Below are 24,312 nucleotides of genomic sequence, written 5' to 3'. Positions count from 1 at the left end.
GGAGTCAGAGATGGCTACTCCGATCCTGGCAAAAGGAGGCCGATCTGTGTTCGCAACATGATACTGTAATAAAACAACTATAAATCAACCAGATTCTCGTTAATTCTTATTGGTGAGCTACCAGGAGGGAGAGGGGAACTTGACATACTGTTATGCACCGCCCAATTTCTGAGAGGTGCGAGATTCCAGGGGTTCCAAGTGCCCACTCAGGGTTCATGTTTTCTTTTGGAAATGAGGCACAGCAGAGACTGAGGTGTCTTTATGTTATATGGTTTATTTACACACATATACAACCCGAGCCTACAGCGGAGGCGTTCACAGCAGTTCCCAAATTCATGCACAAACCGAAGCGGCACCAATCCTTCGAAATTGTCTCTTCTCCAAATTTTGTAATGCTTTTCTCCAACCGAACCAATGCGGGCAAGGATGCCTAGATTGGGGAAAAGGTAGCGTAAAAAAAAAGTAGCAAAAATTAGTGGCAATGACTCGGACTGCATTCTGTTAGGGGAAATGGCTCATGAAAATATTATATGTTAAGTGGGTCCGGCCCGTCGTTGTTCAAGGTGCCTTGAGTTCGATATTCTTAAGAGATCCTTCGCTTTGATCCATTGGAGCCTGGCATGTTGTTGCAGAGTCTATTTGTGGCGGGGGATCTGCGCATGTCTTTGTCAGTTCAGGTGCACCCAGTGAAGCACAGCTCCAGCAAGTATCCCTGCGGTGTTTGGAAGCACCTGGCGGCTGGTCCCGCTCCACGGCCACCGCTGCTCCAGCTGCGGCATTTTGTTGCAGAGGTCGTCGCTGTCGCAGCAAGTGGCGTTATAGGTGAATCCGAAGAAGGAGTCCTTCAGGCCCGATGCGTTACAGCTGGGAGACTGGTGGCTGCAGCCCAGCCAGGCAAAGAAGTAGAAGGGGCCTGGACATGAAATAAAGAGGGGGACAGGGTTACACTGTGGTGGTGGGACTAGCAGCAAATGAACCCATGAATCTTAGAATCGCTATCAAGACCACCTGACCCAGGAATACTGCAGTACAGTGGTACCTCGGGTTACAGATGCTTCAGGTTACATACGCTTCAGGTTACATACGCTTCAGGTTACAGACGCTTCAGGTTACAGACTCCGCTAACCCAGAAATAGTGCTTCAGGTTAAGAACTTTGCTTCAGGGTGAGAACAGAAATCGTGCTCCGGCAGCACAGCGGCAGCAGGAGGCCCCATGAGCTAAAGTGGTGCTTCAGGTTAAGGACAGTTTCAGGTTAAGAACGGACCTCCAGAACAAATTAAGTTCTTAACCCGAGGTACCACTGTACTCAACTCTCTCCTGTTGATCTATCTAGCAATCTATCTCCACCTATCTTTCATAGCCAATTGATCTATTTGCCTATCAGTCTATAATCTATCATAGCCAACTGTCCAATTTCTGTCATTATCTGTTATCTGTCTGTCTACCATAGTCTAGCAACCATTTTTCTATTATCTGTGGATCTATCAACCTTTATCATATCCTATAAATCAAGGTTTCCCAAATTTGGGTCTCCAGCTGTTTTTTTGGACTACAACTCCCATCATTCCTAGCTAGCAGGACCGGTCATCAGGGATGATAGGAATTGTAGTCCAAAGACAGCTGGAGACCCCAGTTTGGAAACCCTGCTATAAATGATCTATCTATCATCCATCTATCATCCATCTAAATTGACTAATATCTTTTGCTTTGGAAGATGAAGTGTGAGAGAAATGGACTTGTGGTCATCTAAAAGTAGATGGCTGCTCCAGACTCTGCGTCCAGGGTAATAATAATAATAATAATAATAATAATAATAATAATAATAATTTATAATTTATACCCTGCCCATCTGGCTGGGCTTCCCCAGCCACTCTGGGCGGCTTCCAAAAAAATATTAAAATACTGTAATACATCAAACATTAAAAGCTTCCCTAAACAGGGCTGCTGTTGTACAAGCAGTCCCTAAACATGGTGGTGCTGGTTGTACAAAAGGAATACACCACTGTTTCCTGCTGTGCAGAAGCCTGTTCTCCAGTTTTATACAAGTTTTCTCCCCCTGCAGAAGAGCCTTCTGCTTTCCTTGCTGATTCCCAAGAGTAAGGTTCCTTTCATGTCATCATCATCATCATCATCATTTTTAATTTGTATAACGTCCTCCAATCTTACAATACTCAAGGAGGTTTACAAGCTGAAGAAACAAAAAATGTACACCTAATGCAATACAAAAATGTGATAATAAAACAAAAGTTTAAAAATAAGCAACCTACATCAAACGAAGTGAGTGTTCCGGTTTGCGAACGTTCTTTGGAACCTGAACATCCAACACAGCTTCTGATTGGCTGCATGAACTTCCTGCAGCCAATCAGAAGCCGCACCTTGATTTCTGAATGTTTTGGAAGTCGAACGGATTTTTGGAACGGATACTGTTTGACTTCCGAGGTACCACTGTGCTGAGCTGGACTGACCAAAGGCAGTTTCCTATGCTCACGACATTCCTCTCTTGACACTCACCAAACATTGCAAGCCGCGTTTCGCAGGTCCCGTTTGGTTTCGCCGTGCACTCATGTTCACCCCAGATGCACCCGTTGTATGGGTTCGCAACCTCACAGGCATGGCATTTCAGGGCCCTGGCTGCCGACAGGAGAAACAGAGATGCAGGCTGTATTAAACAAAGGCAGAAGAGTGCAAACAGCAATTTCACCAGTTCAGAACTGGCCCAGTCTAAACCAGGGGGTTCAAGATAGATTCGAGGTAGATTCTGCAAAATTGCAAAAAGGGAGGCGGGTGTTCTGGCCAGTGCAGCTGACTTTAACACCTAGAAAAAGTTCTTGAGATATCAGGCCAAAGGGTCAGTTTTGACTCTGGCTACAAACTCCACATGCAACGACTGGGGCAGTTCGGTAATTTGAGATGCTGGGCTTTAAGAGGTTCTGCTGCCTTTAGATGTTCATGGGTGTTAAGTTGTGGGTGAACATACCAGACGACACAGCGATTCTTCAAACAGCTCTTGTTTATTCACAGGCCAGAACAGAACTGAACTGAAGCGTTCAGCCAGCCTGCTTATATAGAGCTCCACTACAACGCAACAGTAACCATTTTCTGTAACTATCCAATCACTGAACGTCACTTCCAATCCCTTATTTGCATATGTGGACCTGAGTGAAAACTATCTACAGTATCCCCCTGCTGGCCCAGGGTGAAAACTTCTGTACATAACAATGGGTATAACTTCACTTGCTTCAGAATGTGGTGCGCCATCCCTGCTACATTTGGGTGTGTGTTTGTGAGCTCCTTTTCATCCTGTTTTAGAAAACAGAATGATAGAATTGTAGAGTTGGGAGGAAAGCCAAGGGGCATCAAGTCCAATTCGCCTGCGATGCAGGAATCCTGCTGAGAAACGCTATGGACCTCTGCCCCAAAGACCTTTCTGGATAGCACTATGTGGGAAAGGAGGCAGGGGCTTTAATGAATACCACAATCCCACCCCCCCTGAATGGCACCTGCAAATTTAAGCCAACCATGCTTCCTTATGGCCTTCTGTCAAGGCCTGGACTGCAGAGGAATGGTGGAGGCCACCTCGCCTCCACTTGAACCTTCCCGAGAAGAGGAGGACAGTATAGTAATTAATAATAATATAATTTATTATTTGTACCCCGCCCATCTGCTGGGTTTCCCCAGCCACTCTGGGCAGCTTCCAACAAAGATTAAAAATACATTAAAATGTCACACATTAAAAACTTCACTGAACAGGGCTGCCTTCAGATGTCTTCTAAATGTCAGGTAGTTGTTTATCTCTTTGACATCTGGTGGGAAGGCGTTCCACAGGGCGGGCGCCACTACCGAGAAGGCCCTCTGCCTGCTTCCCTGTAGCTTTGCTTCTCGCAGTGAGGGAACCGCCAGAAGGCCCTCGGCGCTGGACCTCAGTGTCCCGGCAGAACGATGGGGGTGAAGACGCTCCTTCAGGTATACTGGACCGAGGTCGTTTAGGGCTTTAAAGGTCAACTCCAATACTGGGAGCCAATGTAGGTCTTTCAAGACTGGTGTTATGTGGTCTCGGCGGCCGCCCCCAGTCACTAGTCTAGCTGCTGCATTCCTGATTAGTTGTAGTTTCCGGGTCACCTTCAAAGGTAGCCCCACGTAGAGCGCATTGCAGTAGTCCAAGAGGGAGATAACTAGAGCATGCACCACTCTGGCAAGACAGTCCATGGGCAGGTAGGGTCTCGGCCTGCATACCAGATGGAGCTGGTAGACAGCTGCCCTGGACATAGAATTGACCTGTGCCTCCATGGACAGCTGTGAGACCAAAATGACTCCCAGGCTGCGCACCTGGTCCTTCAGGGGCACAGTTACTCCATTCAGGACCAGGGTACCCCCCACACCTGCCCGCCCCCTGTCCCCCAAAAACTGTACTTCTGTCTTGTCAGGATTCAACCTCAATCCATTAGCTGCCATCCAACCGCCTCCAGGCACTCACACAGGACCTTCACCGTCATGACTCTGAGACAGAAGAGGGACGAAGCTGGGAGATAATGGAAGAACAGGAGGGGAAGGCAGCAGGGCTGGGGCAACTGACTGACACATTATCTTTAGAAAGCATTCCAGAACCCTCTTCTCCTAGGACGGACCCGGAGGACAGTGAAAGTGGCAGAACAGAAAATGAATAGACAAAAGACCTTACACAGCCACCGTATGGTAAGGGGTGGAGATTCTGACGACTGAGGGTAAAAGGAAGGGAGGAGATTACTTGGAGCAACGCCATTATTCCAGAGATGATGTTCTACATCTCTCTCTGTGAATATTGAATAAAATACCTCAGTAGAGATCCTTGAGGGATGCGGGTGGCGCTGTGGATTAAACCACAGAGCCTAGGGCTTGCCGATCAGAAGGTCGGCGGTTCGAATCCCCGCAAGGAGGTGAGCTCCCATTGCTCAGTCCCTGCTCCTGCCAACCTAGCAGTTCAAAAGCACCTCAAAGTGCAAGTAGATAAATAGGTACTGCTCCAGCGGGAAGGTAAACAGCGTTTCCGTGTGCTGCTCTGGTTCGCCAGAAGCGGCTTCGTCATGCTGGCCACATGACCTGGAAGCTGTACGCTGGCTCCCTTGGCCAATAAAGCGAGATGAGCGCCGCAACCCCAGAGTCGGTCACGACCGGACCTAATGGTCAGGGGTCCCTTTACCTTTACCTTTAAGAGATCCTTGTTTTTTCCACTACTGGCAGCCTGCCACGAGGGGGGTGGGGATCAGATTCTCTGAAGCCTGACACCTTCTAACAACATTAGCTATGGGTGCTGTCACTCCCCACCTGCAAGACATATTCCCCCCCCCCTCCTGATGATGAACCTTTCGGTGTAAGGGGTGCGAGAACGACTCACCAGTTGCCCAAAAGACGAACATGAAGAAGCAGCAGCAAACCAGCGGCTTTCCATCCATTGCTGATTCCCTTGCATTCAAATCCAAAGGTAATTTAAGGAGATGGTTGGGTGTGGATTGAGAGGAGACCACCAACAGGTAAACAGGTAGGGAGGAGGAGGAGAAGGGAGCAAAGCCTGTATACCTGTGCAGACAGACGCTTACTGCTGATCAAGGCTTCTCTCTGCAGCCAGCACACGTCTAGGTTTGCTCAGCAGTTATCAGCACCTGACGACTGTTTACAGATGTGGGCAAGGAAGAAAACCCACAAGCCACCCTTGTCCTATTAAGGGCACGCCATGATGCCGGCCCAAGGGTAGCGTAGAGAGTCAGCGGGAGGATCCAGCAAGCCATGAAAAGCCTGTCAGCAACTGCAGGCCAGGCCAAGCCGGCCGTCGCTAAGAACATCATAAAGGTAGAAATGTAAGCGAAAAGAAGGCACCTTTTATCACAGGGGTCAGCAAACCTTTTCAGCAGGGGGCCGATCCTCTGCCCCTCAGACCTTGTGGGGAGCCAGACTATATTTTGAAGAAATAATGAACGAATTCCTATGCCCCACAAACAACCCAGAGATGCATTTTAAATAAAAGGACACATTCTACTCAGGTAAAAACACACTGATTCCTGGACCGTCTGCGGGCAGGATTAAGAAGGCGATTGGGCCAGATCCGGCCCCCGGGCCTTAGTTTGCCTACCCATGTTCTATCACATGTGGTGGAAACATAAGGTAGTAAAAGAATTTTGGGAAATGATATATAATGAGTTGAAAGAAATGTTTAAAATACCCTTTTCTAAAAACAAATACAAAAACACAACCCCCCCAAGCCTTCCTTTTAGGAATCCTAGGTGCCACTGGTCCCATCACCTCCTGGCAAATAGAAGGGGAAGAAATGGAGGCAGTGAGAGATTTTACTGTCTTGTGCTCCATGATCACTGCAGATGGTGACAGCAGTCACAAAATTAAAAGATGTCTGCTTCTTGGGGAAAAAGCAATGACAAACCTAGACAGCAGCATCTTAAAAAGTAGAGACATCACCTTGCCAACAAAGATCCGTATAGTAAAAGCCATGGTTTTCCTGGTAGTGATGTATGGAAGTGAGAACTGGGCCATAAAGAAGGCTGATCGCCAAAGAATTGATGCTTTTGAATTATGGTGCTGGAGGAGACTCTTGAGGGTCCCATGGACTGCAAGAAGATCAAACCTATGCATTCTGACGAAAATCAGCCCTGAGTGCTCACTGGAAGGACAGATCCTGAAGCTGAGGCTCCAATATTTTGGCCACCTCATGAGAAGAGAAGACTCCCTGGAAAAGACCCTGATGTTGGGAAAGATGGAGGACTTCCCGGATTTCTCCCATTATTCCCAGGCTTGAATTGATTGATTTATTTCCTGGCACCACACATATATGCAGTTGTGCTCTAGTTGATCACATGCAAGCAGACAGATGCTTGCCTTGCTTCTGACATTGGAAGGAGAACCCAAAACCTTGTGGGAACAGCAGAACAAGCTGATCACAATCCAGTGTTTAACTAGGGACTGTCTTGTCTTTCCAGGAGAGCCCAGGGCAAACATGTAGGATGTCACAATCGAATATACCTCAAATATGTCTCCTATTCCAGGTTGTCTTTGAAGATGTAGCTCACCTGCTCATAGCTGTCAACCGTCCCTTATTTGGAGGGAAAGTCCCTTATCCCAACGCCGTGTCCCACTGCTGTCCCTTATTGATGATGTCCCTTAAATTTCCCGGGTTTCAAAGGAAGCAGCTCCTCTCCCTCCCTCCCTGCCGGCCAGGGAGGAGGGAGGCTCCAACTGTGTTGCTTGGCTGCGTTGCTCACCCAATAAGGAGTCTAAGAACGACTGGGGGGTGGAGCTTGCATGCCTTGTGCCGATCAAGTCGGCTGTGTTGCCTGGGGACTCGCCTTTGCTCAGCGCTTCCCAGCAGAGAGGTGACGGTGGTTTTCCTTGCTGTATCCCCTTTGCCAGGTTGCTGCGCTGTGGGAACCACCGCTTGAGGCTTCGTTTGGCTGCTGGCCGGGCTTTCTGCTTTTGGCTCGGAGGGGCTCAGAAGCCGAACATACCTGTGCTCTGAAAATCCCTTATTTTGGCTGCTGATCCCTTAGTTCTGAGGCTGCTGGTCCCTTATTTTCAAATCTGTAAGTTGACAGCTATGCACCTGCTGGGTCCTTGCAATGATGAACTCAGCTCTGACCATCTCCCGAAATCCGTTTGTATATTTCCATGTGGCAAAGTTGCTGGAGCTCAGCTGTGGGGGCCTTCTGAGGTTCCCTTGGTGATCAACTGAAAACCACCCAGCAGTCTACAAATGGATCCCAATCTATCTATGGGCCTTACAAGACGCCGGTCCTGTGAAGGAAAGGGCTTGTTCAGAGGCAGCATGGTCAAGTCAACCGACTTTATTCATTCCTTCAGCCAAAGATGGCAGCAATACAATTCGAAAGTGACTGCGGTTTACACCAGAAGCACAAAAGCCATGCAAAACACAGCACCACATCGTTGTACAAACTCCACAGTATTTTACTACTGTATGCAATCTCTTTGACGTTCAGTTTAAGGAATCTGATTTCAGATTCTGCTAGAGTAAATGCAGCATGCGTAGTAATAATAATAATAATGATGATGATGATTTATTATTTATACCCCGCCCATTTTATCATTTGCCAAGTCAGCAATTCAGCAACTCTCCACAGCTCCCCAGTAAATACAAAAAGATATGAAAGAAAACAGGACATATAATCTGAGGGTTGTCTTTTTGAGTGAAAGGGGTCTCTCTTGCCAGCTTTTATTGTGAATGAACCAGCTGTTGGCCCCACGCTAAGCCGAACCTTCCCAGGGACAGGAAACGAGAACTAAGCGTTGCATAAGTCGGTGTCGCAGCAAGTGCGTTCGTAGGACATGTTGAAGGCGTTTTCCCTCCGCTCGGTCTTGTTGCAGAGCTCGGCGTATTTACCACAGCCATAGCGCTTGAAGAGGAATAATTCGCCTGGTGGGAGAGGAACGAGATGTGTGTTAGTTTAACTCCTTCCCTGTACCCAGGGTGAGTCACACCACATAGCAGATAACCCTGAAAATCTAGGTGTTTGGGGCACGGAGCCGCAGAGCACCACACCCTACGTTTAAAGCACTACGGTGTCACTTTAAACAATCACGGAGTTCTGGGAGCTGGAGTTGAAATGCAGGAATCTCAGCTAAAGCATCCATGACAGATGGGCATCCAACCTCTGCTTAAAAACCCCCAAGGAAGGAGAGCCCAACACCTCCCTAGGGAGTCCATTCTGCTGTTGAACGGTTCATCCGCTCCACTTCCCTGTGGGGAGGAGTTTGCAGTGGACCACATGGCCACCCACTCCCCTCCGGGGGCGGGGGACTTAGTTCCCCGTTGCCCGGGGGATCCTGGCCACGTCAGAGCCCGGCCAGCCAATCCGCTGGCCGGGGGGCGTGGCCGGGACCATTTAAACAGAGGCACGAGCCAGAGGGCTTCCTCTTTGGCTCGCTTTCTCAATCATCTGCCCTCCCTCCCTACTTTTCAGGTTTTAGGCACTGGCCTTGCTATGGACCTCGCTTGGTTGCTGTTGAGGGGCCTGGTAGGAATTTTCCCACTTGGCAAATTGGCACTGGCCATTTGGTTTTCTCCTACCTTGTAGCAATCGTCACAACTTTGTTAGGGTTGCAGTTAGGCATTGTTTAACTTTGTGATGGGCCATCACCTGCCACTCCAAGCTTAAGGGTATTCCATTAAAGGAATCCGGGGGTGTTGATCTTGTCCGAAGCTTGGGTCAGGGGCTAGGGCCATGACACGACCCCGACGGGAACACCAGGGGGAGCTCGAGTTGGTATGCATCAACAGGGCTCCCCCTTCCGGTGGTTTACCCTTACCGGACTTCCTGCGCATTGGGCAGGAGTCAGATATAATCTGGTCCATTCAATGCCTAAGCCAATACCGCTCACATTCTGTAATCAATAAAGTTGTGGCCAAAATTTGCCCAATAACATTAACCTAATATCTGTGTCCTTGTGTGTGTTATTTCTCAACAAGGGGGTGGCTTTGGGGTCTCGACATGCAATTACTGCCAGGATGAATCTCCCTTCTTGTAACCTGAAGCCCTGGGTTCGAGTCCTGCCCTCCACAGCTGGAGATAAGGCAAATGAATAGGCAGCAAGCGCAAGGAGGAACAGGAGCAGGGCCAGGAAACACTGGGGGTCAGCAGGGGACCCCTTTCTGTGGGGCGAGCGCTTTTTCAGGTGCCTGTTGATACCAACACCTCACACCGTTCCCCGAAGATACTAGCTCTCTCGCTGCACAACTGATGGAGATTATACAGCACTAGCGGATTTCCAGTAATTGTTCTTACCAGCATAAACTTTGGTTGACTCGCAGAACTGCCCATCGGCCGCTTTGCAAGGTTCGTCAGTATCCAGGCAGACCTTGCCAAGTTTGTACTTGCAAACTCGGCACACGAGACCTTCAGCTGCAGGAGAGAAGCAGATAGACAGGCATAGTTTTAATCAGAAATTATAAACGGGCCACAAAAGTGCTTTAAAAAACAACAGCCAAAAACTGCATGCCAACTTTCTTCCTCAGTGCTTGATGGTGCCCAGGGTTTCCCCCGCCACATTTTATCCTTTGCAGTGTGTGGTAGGTCAGACTGAGAGGCAGTGACTGGCCAAAGTCATGTGAGCTTCATGTTTTGGTGGAGATTTGAAACCAGCTTCCTGCAGACCTGTTCGGACAATCTAACCACTATGCCACACTCCCCATTTGTAGCAGATGTCAAAGCAAAACTGTTTTGTAAGAATGTATGAATCAGCCTATTTCCATTCCAGATTAGTTTCACATGCATTCAGCCTGTTCCATCCTGTTGTTCTATGGATCATACATACATATGGAGGGAGAGAGAAACCAGGGGACATATTTACATAGGAACACGGGAAGTATACAGTGAGAGTGTTATAGGTTGGCCTAAACCCAAGGAATTAACAAATGGTAGGATTTTGATTGTTTGGGATATGAATGAAAATACAAGCTGCATAATTGCGCCAGACAAGGAATCCTTTGGCCTGGGGAGATCAATGTTGCTAAGGTGATGGCGCGTTTGTTTGAGGTGACAGGGAAAGTGTGTCTTTAGCAAGCTGTGCTGGGAAAAGGAAGAAGGGGAGCACAAAGGGAAAGCTCCATCTTGGGCAGGCTGGCTGAAGGCCGGCTGGGAGAGATGCCTTGGATTCCAGCACTGCACTGCTGGGGGGGGGGCAGGCCTCTCTTGAGATGACCATGCTGTAAGATCCAGACTCCCACCATGCAGACTGAAGGTGTAAAGCGGTGAATAAATCATATTTCTTAAAGCTACACCAGTCTTTGCTGCATCCTTGGTTCTCTGAAGGAGCACAGGCCCTGGGGAAGGGTCAAGACCCCTGGAATCCCGTGCACAGCTTGGCAGAGATTGGGGTGGCCTGTTACACACATACCGGTACTCACTCTCTCTCATTCTCTCTCCCTCTCCCTCTCCCTCTCTCTCTCTCATTCTCTCTCTCTCTCTCATTCTCTCTCTCTCTCTCTCCCATTGCATTTAAATTATGCACAATTTAGTGAGCACTTTCCCCTAAAATACAGATCTGTATCTTTTTCTATAGGTTTTCCCTTAAAACACACACTTGCCTGTAAAATGCGTATAAGCTGCCATATTTCAAAATCAGGACACCCGAAGGTTTTTAGGAAACCACTGGTGTGTTGTTATTTTTACAAAAATGCAAAAAAAACCCAAGATTTTTCAATTGATTTGCCTAAGATCTAGGACAAGGCGCCTTTTGGAAATCCCCCCTGGATGTCAATTCCGCCTCTGAAATCCCAGCAATGTCCGGGGAAATCTGTACGCATGGCAGCCCAAACTAAGAGGCATCAGTTACAAGCCAAGACAAAATTCATTCAAAGAGGACTTTTTTCTGAATGTAAATACCCATACTGATGCCAAAAAGAGCCGGGGGACACTGTTCATCATTACTTATGCTCAGAACACCCTTATGAGACGCATCCATCCAAAGCAGTTTGTGAAATCTTGTTTACCAATAGCAAATCCAAAAGTCCTTCAGACCAAGTCACTGTAAGGCAGCTCCCTGTTTATCTGCATTCCTATGCAGTCATACCTTGGATCCCGAACGCCTTGCGAGTCGAACGTTTTGGCTCCCGAATGCCGCAAAGTGAGTGTTCCGGTTTGCGAACATTCTTTAGAACGTCCGATGGAGCTTCCGCAGCTTCTGATTGGCTGCAGGAGCTTCCAATCAGAAGCCATGCTTTGGTTTCCGAACGTTTTGGAAGTCGGACTTCCGGAATCGATTCTGTTCGACTTCCGAGGTACGACTGTATATCTATAGGGTGGTATTTGCCCCCTGGTCCTGGGGTCCCCCAGTCAGGGGCGTCTTGCCCATAGAGCAGCCTTTCTCAACTTGTGGGTCCCCAGATGTTGTTAACTGCAACTCCCGTCACCCCTAGCTAGCAAGGCCAGAGCTCAGGGATGATGGGAGTTGTAGTCCCACAGGTTGAGAACCACTGACATAGAGGCAAGTGGCGTGGGGCGCTGGGTGCCAAGTTCTGCCAAGTTCTGGCAGCTTTGCTGGGCTGGAGGAGGCGGGCAGCGGCTGGAGGGCAGCTCCTCTGGCAGGGAAGAGGTGGAGGCTGGATGCAGTGCCTCCCAGCATCAGCTTGCTGCCCTCGCCTGCCTCCGCCACCTCTTCCCTGCAAGAGGAGCCGCCCTCCAGCCGCTGCCCACCTCCTCCAGCCCCGCAAAGCTGCCAGCTGCGCCATAAAAAGGTTGCCAACTCTGGGAAAGGGGGGGCGGCACCAAAGGAATCTTTGTACCACAGTGCTGGATAGACTTAAGACGGCCCTGCCCCTAGTCCTGCATTAGTCACTTGTGACCTCCAAACCATCCTAAATATCTTTGGAGAAGCTTACAAAAAGCTTGGCCTATCACTCAACATCCAAAAAAACAAAGTGCTGCACCAACAAGTACAAAATACCCCCTCTGCAGCACCACAAATCCAACTCAATGGTGTAACGTTGGAAAATGTCGATCACTTCTCCTACCTAGGCAGTTATCTTTCCACAAGGCCAACATTGATGCCAAAATCCAGCACCGCCTGAGCTCTGCAAGTGCAGCTTTTTCCCGAGTGCAGAGTGTTTGAGGACCGGGACATTCACAGGGAAACCAAAATGCTTGTTTACAAAGCTATTGTACTACCGACCTTACGGTATGCTTGTGAAACATGGACCACTTATAAATGCCATCTCCAACCCCTTCAAAGATTCCATCAACGGTGTCTCCGAAAAATTGAGCACATCACTTGGGAATGCAGGTGAACTAATACCAGTGTACTGGAAGAAGCAAAGATTACCAGTGTTGAAGCAATGATTCTTCAACATCAACTTCGTTGGACTGGTCATGTTGTGCGGATGCCTGATGATCGTCTTCCAAAGCAACTACTCTATTCCCAACTTAAAAATGGAAAGCGTAATGCTGGTGGTCAGCAAAAGAGGTTCAAAGACTCTCTCAAGGCAAATCTTAAAAAATGTAGTATAAACACTGACAACTGGGAAACACTGGCCTGCGAGCGCTACAGTTGGAGAACAGCCTTTACCAAAGGTGTCATGGGCTTTGAAGACACTCGAACTCAGGACGCAAGGGAAAAACGTGTTAAGAGGAAGGCACGCTTGGCAAATCCACACCGTGATCAACTCCCACCCAGAAACCAATGTCCCCACTGTGGAAGGACGAGTGAATCCAGAATTGGCCTCCACAGTCACTTACGGACTCATTGTTAAAACCGTGTTTATGGAAGACAATCTTACTCAGCTACGAGTGATCACCAAAGAAGTCACTTGTGACTTACAAAAAATGTTTTCTAAAGGGATCCGCCCCCCCCCCCAGATGCTTGCTTGTGAGGGTGTGTAAACACGTGGGCTTGATCCTTGTTTACATGCTTTGAATATTCTTTCACAATGCTATTAAAAGCACTCCTGAAACTGCTTGAGGCGCTGGGGTGGCGTTCATGTGGACCTCAACCAGCAGAGATTGTGCCATCTCTGTCTCGTGTTAGAAGTTCTTTTGGTTTCTGCAACATCCTACAATCTTCTATGGAGATTAAAAAACCTCGATGATGCACTGGGAATGGAATGCATTTTTCTCTCTCGCTGAGTTAACTCCTGCCCACTTCAGGAGTCCTTTCAAGCGTTGGCGCAGGCAACGAGCAGCAAATAAGCGTTGAGTAAGTATAGCAAGCTTGAGGATTGAATTTATCTTTCTTTTCTTTAAAGCTTGCGGTAGCCAACTTCCCCCAAATGAATAAAGATTTGAAACCCTTAATGCAGCTGTGTCACTAAGCCCACAAAGGTACAAGCGCAGCTTTCCTCAAACTGGTGCCTTCCTGTCCCAAAACTGGGATGTGCATCTTCCCTTCCATGCTCCCATTGAGTTACATGACCTGCGCAAGATTCAGGGCCCCCTAAAAGTCATCAGTCAAATCTTTATTACAGTCATAGACCCAGCATAAGTAGGGCGGGGTACAATCATTTAAAATCTATAAAACATTTTTGGAAATCTAAAGTTATTAAAACAGAAGGTACAGTGGTACTAAGCCGCTTCTGGCAAACCAGAGCAGCGCACGGAAACGCCGTTTACCTTCCCGCTGGAGTGGTACCTATTTATCTACTTGTACTTTGACGTGCTTTTGAACTGCTAGGTTAGCAGGAGCTGGGACCGAACAACGGGAGCTCACCCTGTCGCGGGGATTCGAACCACCGACCTTCTGATTGGCAAGCCCTAGGCTCTGTGGTTTAACCCACAGTGCCACCCACATCTGATATGAGTGCTCATTAAATCTAGTTTGTGGCGCAGGTCATCAAGTGATGAATTTTGAGCGCTGCTATGCAGAACCTGGCAACACTGTTTGTTGTAGGAGGGTTGGTATCTGAAAGCAGCAGGGAGATATAGAATTGTCCTGGGCACCCTGGGTACTTATGGAATAGTGAGGAATGAGGCTAATACAGATGTCTCCATAATATAAGTGCTGGAGAAGCAGATGCTCTGTTATTTCTGTTTGTCCCAAGTAAGGAATCTTCCTATATCGACCTTCCATGAGAGCCGAGGGGAGGGCGTGGCAACGTGCCAGGGTAAAGCCCCACCGATGATTAGGGACTTTGACTTTAGTTAGGTATGCCATGGGGGAGGCAGAATAACTGATGGCAATAAAAAGTTGGGGCAATAAAAGTTGGGGTCCTGGCTAGATCCAATTGGCGCTCTGTTTTAAAATCAGTTTTTCTGAACTCCGAAAAGAGGGGAAAACACAAGAGGGTGTCCATTTCAAGATGACAGTATGCTAAGTTCTACAAAACAAAATGAGCGAACGGCAAAGCATGGCTTGTTTTGCAAACACCCATTGTGGAAGCAGCCTTGAGAGCAGGTGCCAAATCACTTCCCTGTCTCAACCTCTCCCACTTAATCATTTGCATGCAGTCGGAGCACTGTATTTCTTTACGACTGTGATATTGGACCCTGCCGTCCACAGCAATCTCTTGAGGCAGTTGTTGTTGTTGTTGTTGTTGTTGTTGTTGTTGTTGTTAATAATAATTATTTGTACCCGCCCATCTGGCTAGGTCTCCCCAGCCACTCTGGGTGGCTTCCAATAAAGATTAAAAATACATTAAAATGTCACACATTAAAAACTTCCCTGAACAGGGCTGCCTTCAGATGTCTTCTAAATGTCAGGTAGTTGTTTATCTCTTTGACATCTGATGAGAGGGCATTCCACAGGGCAGGTGCCACTACCGAGAAGGCCCTCTGCCTGGTTCCCTGTAACCTCACTTTTCGCCATGAGGGAACCGCCAGAAGGCCCTCGGCGCTGGACCTCAGTGTCCGGGCAGAATGACGGGGGTGGAGACGCTCCTTCAGGTATGCTGGGCCAAGGCTGTTTAGGGCTTTAAAGGTCAACATCAACACTGAATTGTGCTCAGAAACGTACTGTAATACGCGAGAGCATCAAGCAGCCACGCACGCAATTAAAAACCACAATTAGGAATCCGCAGAGATAAAAGCAGGGGACCAGCCAACTGGAGAAAAGAGGAAATCTAAATTTATGAAAGATCCTTAGATGTTAACTTTAAAAGCAAGATGGGCTCAGGGACCAAAAGATAGCAGAGGTGGCACTAGGCCAACTGGTCCAGAGGTTGGATTTCCAACAATTTGGGAATCTCCACACCAGGGGACGTCAGCCTCTCGGTCCTTGCTCGCCTGGCTTCAGAAGGTTACCCAGAGAAGAGCCTCATCAAAAAATCTTAATCAGCAGGCAAGTTCAAATGGGGAAATCTAAGCTTCCTTTCGCTGGCAGAAGCTTCTTGCAAAACCTGAAACGATTCAGGGTGGAGGGAATCCTTCCCAGCTGGATGGCAGCCAGGCGTCTGTTGTAAACAGATTTCTGTGCCAAGGAATGCTGGAACAAGAATGGGTGGCGGATGATCTCCGTCGAGGCTGCCAAGGCCCTTTCGTAATCCAGGGTGCACCCAGAATGTAAAGTGGGCAGCATTATATTGTGCATTCCTGATTATAGATGCTCAAGGTGGTATCTGGGAGGTTACACATGACCCCACTTTCCATTCTGTTTGCGCCTACGAAAGTTTTGGGGCGGGCACACTGCTTCCTTTTTCCAGTCAAGTGCACGTCCTGTAATTTCTTGCAGGAACCCTGTAACTTTTTATAGCACAAACGCTCTGGTTTATTTTATTTCCCCTGCTTTAGTTGCGCTATAAGGCAAGAGTGCCCCTTCAGACAGCAATATAGACCAGGGACACACTTTTTGTAATTTTAAATGGTTTGAATCTGTTTTTAATAATGTGTAACATTGTATTTTAATATTAATGTTGTGTTTAACTTGCTGTAATCCACTCTGGGGCCTTAGGGTGAAGGGCGGATAATAAATTGTAACTACTACTACTACCACTACTACTACACATTTAAAGTAATGCGGCACACCACCCAAAGCTCTGAGCGGTGTGAGATTCAGGGTTTTAAGGCATGCTTAACCAAAGTCTGTGTTTCCTATTGGAAATGAGGCACAGCGGAGATTGTGGTGTCTTTATGATATATGGGTTATTAACACACACATATAAACTAAGCCAGCGATGGAAGGGTTTCACAGCACTACCACACGAAGAGGTTCTTGTTTCTCCCATAGCTGCGGCTTAGAATTCAAAGAGACATCAGCCGTAGCTCTGCCTGCTGCTCATCTGTTTCTCTGTCACATAGTTTCTAACTTCTCTAAGATCTGCGGATTTGTCTGTTTTGGGAGGGAGGGGAGGCCCCATTCATTTGCCATCCCAGACACAGTCCCTTGATCCTTTGATCTTCATAATGGTCCATCCCGAGGCTATCACCTCATGAGGATGTTAAACTTCCTTAATTAGCTTTTAATGCTTGCTGATTCCTGGAGATGAGCACTGTCTAGCCCACAGTTTAATACACATGAGTCTGAACCTCAGTTTTAACACTCCAAGCATTGGTGGAATTCTAACAGCTACCGGACCCAGAAATTTAGGGTGTTTGGCACCCACAACTCATAACTCTGTTATGGTTCCCACCCCCAAAAAAGAAACTTGGGAACTGTGGTTTACATCTCACAGAGCAATAATCCCCCAGCTGCTCACCCTTAAATCAAACCCCAGTGGAGGACATCATGAGAAAATGTCTCCATCTGCCTTTTTAGGATGGTGAAGCACATTGGGAGAGGCTGACTAGTGCCTGAGAAATGTTTGGTGGAAAGAATACGCATCCCACCCTCTGCATCTTACAAGAATAAAATAGCTCACATCTTACAAGAATAAAATACCTCAAAACCTCACGTGCATCGAAATTCTTAGTTGCCCTGAGAATGGGGCAGAAAAACTGAAGCCTTTTTCACGGGGGAAGAAAACTGTTGCCTCCATAGGATTAGCTTGGGGTGTTGCTGTTGTTGCAAATATTCCTTCCTTTCTCCCTCCCTTGTCCGCTTTGTTTTCTCAGCTTGTTTTTTGTCACTTAGTTTAATTCTACTGAATGACACGCAGCAAAGGAAAATTCAAACCCTTGGTGGTTGAATTTTCGAAATTATGCGCTGGGACATGATTAGTCCTGCTGATGTGGAGAAACAAAGACAATCCCAAGTATTGTAAAGTTATAGCAAGAAGTGAACTCAAGAGAAAACAAGCCTTCAAAGTGTTGGTGCTGACCTTGAAAGCCCTAAATGTCCTCGGCCCAGTATATCTGAAGGAGCGTCTCCACCCCCATCATTCTGCCCGGACACTGAGGTCCAGTGCTGAGGGCCTTCTGGCGGTTCCCTCGCTGCGAGAAGCCAAGTTACAGGGAACCAGGCAGAGGGCCTTCTCGGTAGTGGCACCTGTCCTGTGGAACGCCCTCCCAGCAGATGTCAAAGAGAACAACAACTACCAGACTTTTAGACGACATCTGAAGGCAGCCCTGTTTAGGGAAGCTTTTAATGTTTGGTTCATTACTGTATTTTAATATTGTGTTGGAAGCTGCCCAAAGTGGCTGGGGAAACCCAGCCAGATGGGCGGGGTATAAAGAATAAATTATTATTATTACTTCTGTAATTAGAATCATAGAATCTTAGAGTTGGAAGGGACCCAAGGGTCATTCTAGACCAACCCCCTGCAATGCAGGAATCTCAGCTAAAGCAATCATGGCAGATGGCCATCCAACCTCTGCTTGAAAACCTCCAAGGAAGGAGAGTCCACCATCTCTCGTGGGAGTCTGTTCCACTACCCAACAGCTCTTCCTGTCAGAAAATGTTTCCGAATGTTTAGTCGGAATCTCCTCTTTTTTTGCACTTGAAGCCATTGCATTTGAAGAGCAGGAGAAAACAAGCATGCTCCCTCTTCCATATGACAGCCAGTAAAATATTTGAAGATGGCTATCATATCACCTCTCAGGCTAAACATTCCTTCAAGCATTCCTCGTAAGGCTGAGTTTCCAGACCCTTGATCATCTTGGCTGCCCTCCTCTGCGCTTAGTGCTTTCTTTTCATCAACAATCTTTTGGATTTCACTTCCTGACCCTCACACATAAATGGGGAAAACATTGTAGATCCAGTCTGGCAAACCTTTGCCCCTCCAGTTGTTGCTGAACTATGTCTCACGTTAGACCCAGCCAGCATGACCAATAGTCAAAGCTGATAGGAGTTGTAGTCCAACAACATTTGGAGGGACAAAGGTTCCAGAATTCCAACTAACTTCCAGTCACACTAGATCCATCGAAATTAAGGAACCCAAAATATTCATGTCTCTTAAGTTCAATGGATCTGCTCTGATTAGGACTAGTTTTGGACCCAACACATCGATTTGGAAAGAAATTTTGATGTGATCTACTCCAGCTTTCGCTAACCTGGTTGGGGCTGATGGGAGCAACATTTGGAGGGCACCAAGTTGGCCAAGGCTGATCTTGTTCAATCCCCCATTGAATTCAAGATCTGCAATGCAGGAATCTTGTGGTTGCAGCACCCCTGGAAGATGGCTGTCCCACCAGCAGGTAACAAAGTGTACAATGTTAGTCCTACTCAGAGCAGACACATTTAAATGAGTGGACACGATTTAGACCTATTGATTTACGTACTCTAAATTAAGGCTCAGGGTGTTAAAACTGGGTGCCGGATCCATGGGTATTAGGCTGGAATCAGCAAGCTTTCAAAGCAATAATTGAATAACAAGGGGAATTTAATAACCAGGCTAGCTTCCTGGGTTCAGATGATAGCCTAGGGCAGGCGTAGGCAAACTCAGTTTTCCAGATGTTTTGAGACTACAGTTCCCATCATTCCTGATCACTGGTCCTGTTAGCTGGGGATGATGGGAGTTGTAGTCCCAAAACATCTGGAGGGCCAAGTTTGCCTATGCCTGGCCTCGGGGATGACCCATTAACGCAACAAAGGATCCAAAGGGACCTGGTGTGGGAGGACAAATGAGTGGGGCCCGTCCCTCAACAGAGAAAGCCAGACTTCAGAGTAGAGAAATTGGAGTTAGGTGTGACACAAAGCAGCAGCATGATGTTTGATGTCTGTTTGGATCCAAGGTTGCGCCTATGGGAGAAGCAAAACCCTCTTGGAGTGATTATGCTGTGAACCTCTCCATCATAGGCTCAGGTTGTATATATGTGTGAACGACACCTCCGCTGTGCCTCATTCCAAGCAGGAAACACAAACCCTGGGTAAGCAAGCCTAGAACCGCTGAACTCTCACACTGCTCACAGATTGGGGTGACGATGCTGCACCTGAGCTGCTCAAAAAGATGGACCCATCCATTTTCTTACACATTTGCACTAGCTAATTAATAACAAATAATAATAATTATTTTTATTATACCCCACCCATCTGGCTGGGTTACCCCAGCCACCCTGGGCAGCCCCCGACAGAATTAAAAGCACAATAAAACACCAAACATTAAAAACTCCCCTAAACAGGGTTGCCTTCAGATGTCTTCTTCAGATGGTTGTTTATTTCCTTGACATCTGATGGGAGGGCGTTCCACAGGGTGGGTGCCACTACCGAGAAGGCCCTCTAGCTGGCTAAATTCCCATGCAAATGTTTTGCAAAACAACACCCCTATTTTCCTTTTAAAGCCCGGTACTTACATACTGTGCAGAAGAGCAGAAGGGAAAAGCCCAGGAGAAGACGGTTGTTCATCTTGAGAAATTTCACGAGACAGAGAGGAGGAGTGTGTGTGTGTGGCAATGACAAGAACACAGAAGAATCTAACTTTGACTCTGAAACAAGACTCCTCTTAAAAGATCCTGAGATGGGAGGTATTAGGGTCAAGAACTGATTTCCATTTGGAGGCAACCAATGGGATGGAGGAATGGGAACAATAGGCACACCTGATACTTAGAGAATGGAAAGGAGGTGTGTTGGTGGTGGCATGGAAATGGAGTTTCAATCCAATTAAAGCACTGTTCCATAATTGATGGACTTAAGAATCTTCAAACACCAGAGCGCCGCAGAAGCTGATCCACTTCACAGCTCCTGCAAGCATATTCCTCTACATCTTTTCGAAAATATGGAGGAGTGAAGAGACCAGCTAGCCCAATAACTAGGCTTATGACGGGAAGCAACAGTGAGTCATCATTTCCTAGCACACATAAATTGTGTCTACATAATAACCAAGGCAGAGTCTAAGGGTGGAAGCCGACATGATGCCATGCAGACGCTTTTGGGTTACAATTCTCAATAGCCCCAGGCAGCATGGTGGTAGTTAAGGATGATGGGAATTGTAGTGCCTTCCATGGAGGGAAGGAATGGGGAGCCAGTGGCCTTCCAGATGTAAAGTTGCATGATTAGCAACTCTAGAAAGATAAAAAAAAAAGGAAAGGAAAGCTGATCTGAAATTCTGGGAAAGTGGAGGGGGTGGAAATTGGGGTATGTATGGAAACTTCATGCAACAGTGAGTGAAACAATGCAGTGTTTTGAAATAATATCCTGACTGCCAAAGACACAGCTGCAAAATTGCCCAGAGCTAAGTTTCGGCAGTAGCTGATTGTGTTGTGACTGCATTCGTCTCAATTCCAAAATGACATCTTACAGATGCAGACAGATGCAATTTCGATATAAATATCATTCCTTGAACTGTTTCCCTCTCCCTCTCTGTCTCTCACACACATACCTTAAATCTGTTTATGAAAGTAGTTCTTGCATCACCAATGCATTTGCTAATCTGGAGTCACCTGTCGGCAAGGATGCCGTCATTCAGAGTCAGCCAGCCAAATGTTTTGGATCGTGGTGCATCTTGCAGACGGCTTCCTGGGCAGCAAACCTCTTTGGCTACCTGGAAAACAGGCCAGAGCAACGGTTACGCATTGAGCGAGAGAACTGAAATCTATGGAGCAGGGCCTGTTTGGAACCCATTCACAGCGTTGGAGTGGGATGTTGAATTGCATGGGTACACTGACAGCGGAAAAACTACTGGAAAACATATAGAAAAGCCGAACACAGCAGCAGGTCAGCCTGCCCATGAGGCGGTGCTTGGTGAAGAAGTTTCCTCAGGTTGCAGACAGTTGGTAGGGGCACTAGATTTAGGCACTAAAATATGTGCCACGGGCTGCCACCTGCTACTGTTGCTTGCCTCCGCCGCCTCTAATGTCCCCTGCTACTGCTTTCTGCTCCTACAAAGCCCCTGCCGTGGTGGTGGGGCATTGGAGAAGATACGGGGCACCATAGGAGATGTGGGGAAACAGTCACCATTTTCTGTTTGGCCTCAAGAGGCAAAATGTCCTGGGCCAGCCCTGACGGCCAATTCCAAAGCATGCAGAGAGTTTTGGTTTTTCGTGGCTGTTTTCTCCCCTTCCTGCACGCCACTAACATACAGGCAAGCAACTACAGTGGTACCTCGGGTTAAGAACTTAATTCGTTCCGGAGGTCTGTTCTTAATCTGAAACTGTTCTTAAATTGAAACTGTTCTTAAACTGAGGTACCACTTCAGCTAATGGGGCCGCCCGCTGCCACCGCCCGATTTCCATTCTCATCCTGAGGTAAAGTTCTTAACCTGAAGTACTACTTCCGGGTTAGCGGAGTCTGTAACCTGAAGTGTCTGTAAGCTGAAGCGTCTGTAAGCTGAAGCGTCTGTAACCCAAGGTACCACTGTAGTACATTTTGCACAAATTCTTTGTACAGTGGTACCTCGGGCTACAGACGCTTCAGGTTACATACGCTTCAGGTTACAGACTCCGCTAACCCAGAAATATTACCTCAGGTTAAGAACTTTGCTTCAGGATGAGAACATAAATCATGCTCCGGCGGCGCGGCTGCAGCAGGAGGCCCCATTAGCTAAAGTGGTGCTTCAGGTTAAGAACAGTTTCAGGTTAAGAACAGACCTCCAGAACGAATTAAGTTCTTAACCCGAGGTACCACTGTATATGATTTGGCCACCTGGATCACCTGACAGAGGACTGAAAGGTTGCGAGCATTATTAAGCCAACAATTTCTTCCCGGTATTTCTTTATTGATGGGCAGAACCACCAAACATGCCTCATATCTGCATTTGAGGGCCCAGACTAGCAACATTTGTCTCCTCATCCAGGTTATGCCAGCTACCGCCAGTAAATCCATTTAGAATAGCTGCCTCTTAGGCCCCATCTGCACTGCACATTTAAAGTAGTATCGTACCGCTTTAAACTACCATGGCTTCCCCCAAAGGATTCTGGGAGCTGTAGTTTGTGAAGAGTGGTGAAGGTTGTTAGGAGACCCTGATTCCCCTCACAGGGTTACACTTCTCAGTGCGATTTAACAACCATTTGCACAGAACTCTGGGAATTGTAGCTCAGTGAGGGAAACAGGGGTCTCCTAATAACCCTCGCTGACAACCTTCACAAACTACATCTCCCAGGATTCTCTGGGGGAAGCCATGGTTGTTTAAAGTGCTTTAAATGTTTATTTAGGAGATCACTGAAAGCAGATGAAAACATCAGCAGGGTTTTAATCTCACTTGTAATGCAGCAAACTTTATGGATAGATGTAAAATATAGATTTGATATAATATGGAGTTGAAAACGTTGACATTAGGACCCACAGAGGGGATGGGGGAAGATCCTGAGATTCAGAGAAATCTCTGTATGTGGAAATGTATTTGGTTTTGTTATAAATCTATATTTGAAAAATCAAATTAAAAACTTTTTTTTTATTAAAAAAAAGATACTGCTTTAGATATATGGTGCAGCCGGGCCTTACATTCGCACACGGCGATGTTGTTGGTAATCCTTGATAATAAATTTTTATGGCATTTCTGCTGGGGAGAGTTCTTTGCCCACATCCTTCTTAAAGTCTAGGCCTGGCCTGCACAAGAAGTAGGACTGTTATGCCATCAGAGCTGTCTCTCTTCCTTTCCTGTGAGAACAACAACAACAACAACTTAATAAATTTATTTATTTGGTTTTTCAAGTTAAAATTTTACAATCACAAACATACAACATAAAAACAAGATTCCAAAGAATCTTCTGGACTTCTCCTCCTCCCCTTTGTGGGTCCTATTATTAATCATTTCCTTCTGCACCTTTTATAATAATCCAAATCTTTTAAGGTAAAGGGACCCCTGACCATTAGGTCCTGTCATGGCTGACTCTAGGGTTGTGGCGCTCATCTCGCTTTATTGGCCGAGGGAGCCAGTGTACAGCTTCCGGGTCATGTGGCCAGCATGTGGCCAGCATGGCGAACCAGAGCAGCGCATGGAAACGGCGTTTACCTTCCCGCCAGAGCGGTACCTATTTATCTACTTGTGCTCTGACGTGCTTTTGAACTGATAGGTTGGCAGGAGCAGGGGCCGAGCAACGGGAGCTCACCCTTTTGCGGGGATTCGAACTGCCGACCTTCTGATCGGCAAGCCCTAGGCTCTGTGGTTTAACCCACAGCGCCACCCGCGTCCCTCAGTTATATCCAAAATTCACCAATAAACTACAAGGGTTATTCAGATCCTTCTAACAATTTGAACTGTTTACAGTGTTTTTTAAGGTAAATTGTAAATTTTCCCTCCTGTGAGAATTAAAAGCACTGCCAAGGCACTTTTGAGCACCGAAAGGAAGAATGGCTAAGGACCAGGGCTGGATTTAAGTTTGATGAGGCCCTAAGCTACTGGAGGTCATGGGGCCCTTTATATATCCAGCTGTCCTTTGTCAACAACAAATTGTCACTGTCTTTTTGTGTTGAATATATGCTATATGGTAATTTATGGGCCTAATAGGTATCTAAAGGCATTTGCACATGCAGAATGTAGGCACCCTATATATAGAAATGAGCAAACCAGTGATATTTTAGGGAGCAGGCCAGCAGGCGCAGCCCATTACTTACATCATAGGAGCCTACGCAACCCAAAACAG

The 24,312-nt window shown here is 47.1% G+C and overlaps 2 protein-coding genes across 2 annotated transcripts; both read right to left on the bottom strand.

Annotated features, from left to right (window-relative positions):
- Nucleotides 1-254: 254 nt before the first annotated feature.
- Nucleotides 255-6,431, bottom strand: LOC309525299 (lymphocyte antigen 6 complex locus protein G6c-like). Its single transcript, XM_082210859.1, has 3 exons — nucleotides 5,373-6,431; nucleotides 2,513-2,632; nucleotides 255-913 (listed from the first exon to the last, which is right to left on the bottom strand). Exons 1-3 carry the CDS (start codon nucleotides 5,428-5,430, stop codon nucleotides 669-671), a joined length of 423 nt encoding a protein of 140 aa, XP_082066985.1. The 5' UTR covers nucleotides 5,431-6,431; the 3' UTR covers nucleotides 255-668.
- Nucleotides 6,432-7,809: 1,378 nt separating this feature from the next.
- Nucleotides 7,810-20,244, bottom strand: LOC309525334 (lymphocyte antigen 6 complex locus protein G6c-like). The gene is made up of 3 exons (XM_082210905.1): nucleotides 20,086-20,244; nucleotides 9,781-9,897; nucleotides 7,810-8,411 (listed from the first exon to the last, which is right to left on the bottom strand). Exons 1-3 carry the CDS (start codon nucleotides 20,135-20,137, stop codon nucleotides 8,278-8,280), a joined length of 303 nt encoding a protein of 100 aa, XP_082067031.1. The 5' UTR covers nucleotides 20,138-20,244; the 3' UTR covers nucleotides 7,810-8,277.
- Nucleotides 20,245-24,312: the final 4,068 nt, after the last annotated feature.

The sequence above is a fragment of the Podarcis vaucheri genome (assembly GCF_965113315.1).
Source record: "Podarcis vaucheri genome assembly, chromosome: 2".
NCBI lineage: Eukaryota > Metazoa > Chordata > Lepidosauria > Squamata > Lacertidae > Podarcis > Podarcis vaucheri.
The sequence above is the reverse complement of the archived record's forward strand: the minus strand, read 5'-3'. Positions and strand labels throughout refer to the sequence as shown.

Bases quoted from the DNA above. Each gene is read 5' to 3' on its own strand.
- LOC309525334 (XM_082210905.1), bottom strand. From the start codon at position 20,137: ATGAACAACCGTCTTCTCCTGGGCTTTTCCCTTCTGCTCTTCTGCACA. The intron at 9,898-20,085 runs GTAAGTACCGGG...TCTCTCCTGCAG, and splicing joins TCTGCTCTTCTGCACAGTAT to CTGAAGGTCTCGTGTGCCGA. The intron at 8,412-9,780 runs GTAAGAACAATT...CTCTCCCACCAG, and splicing joins GTCAACCAAAGTTTATGCTG to GCGAATTATTCCTCTTCAAG.
- LOC309525299 (XM_082210859.1), bottom strand. From the start codon at position 5,430: ATGGATGGAAAGCCGCTGGTTTGCTGCTGCTTCTTCATGTTCGTCTTT. The intron at 2,633-5,372 runs GTGAGTCGTTCT...TCCTGTCGGCAG, and splicing joins GTTCGTCTTTTGGGCAACTG to CCAGGGCCCTGAAATGCCAT. The intron at 914-2,512 runs GTGAGTGTCAAG...TTTCATGTCCAG, and splicing joins AACGCGGCTTGCAATGTTTG to GCCCCTTCTACTTCTTTGCC.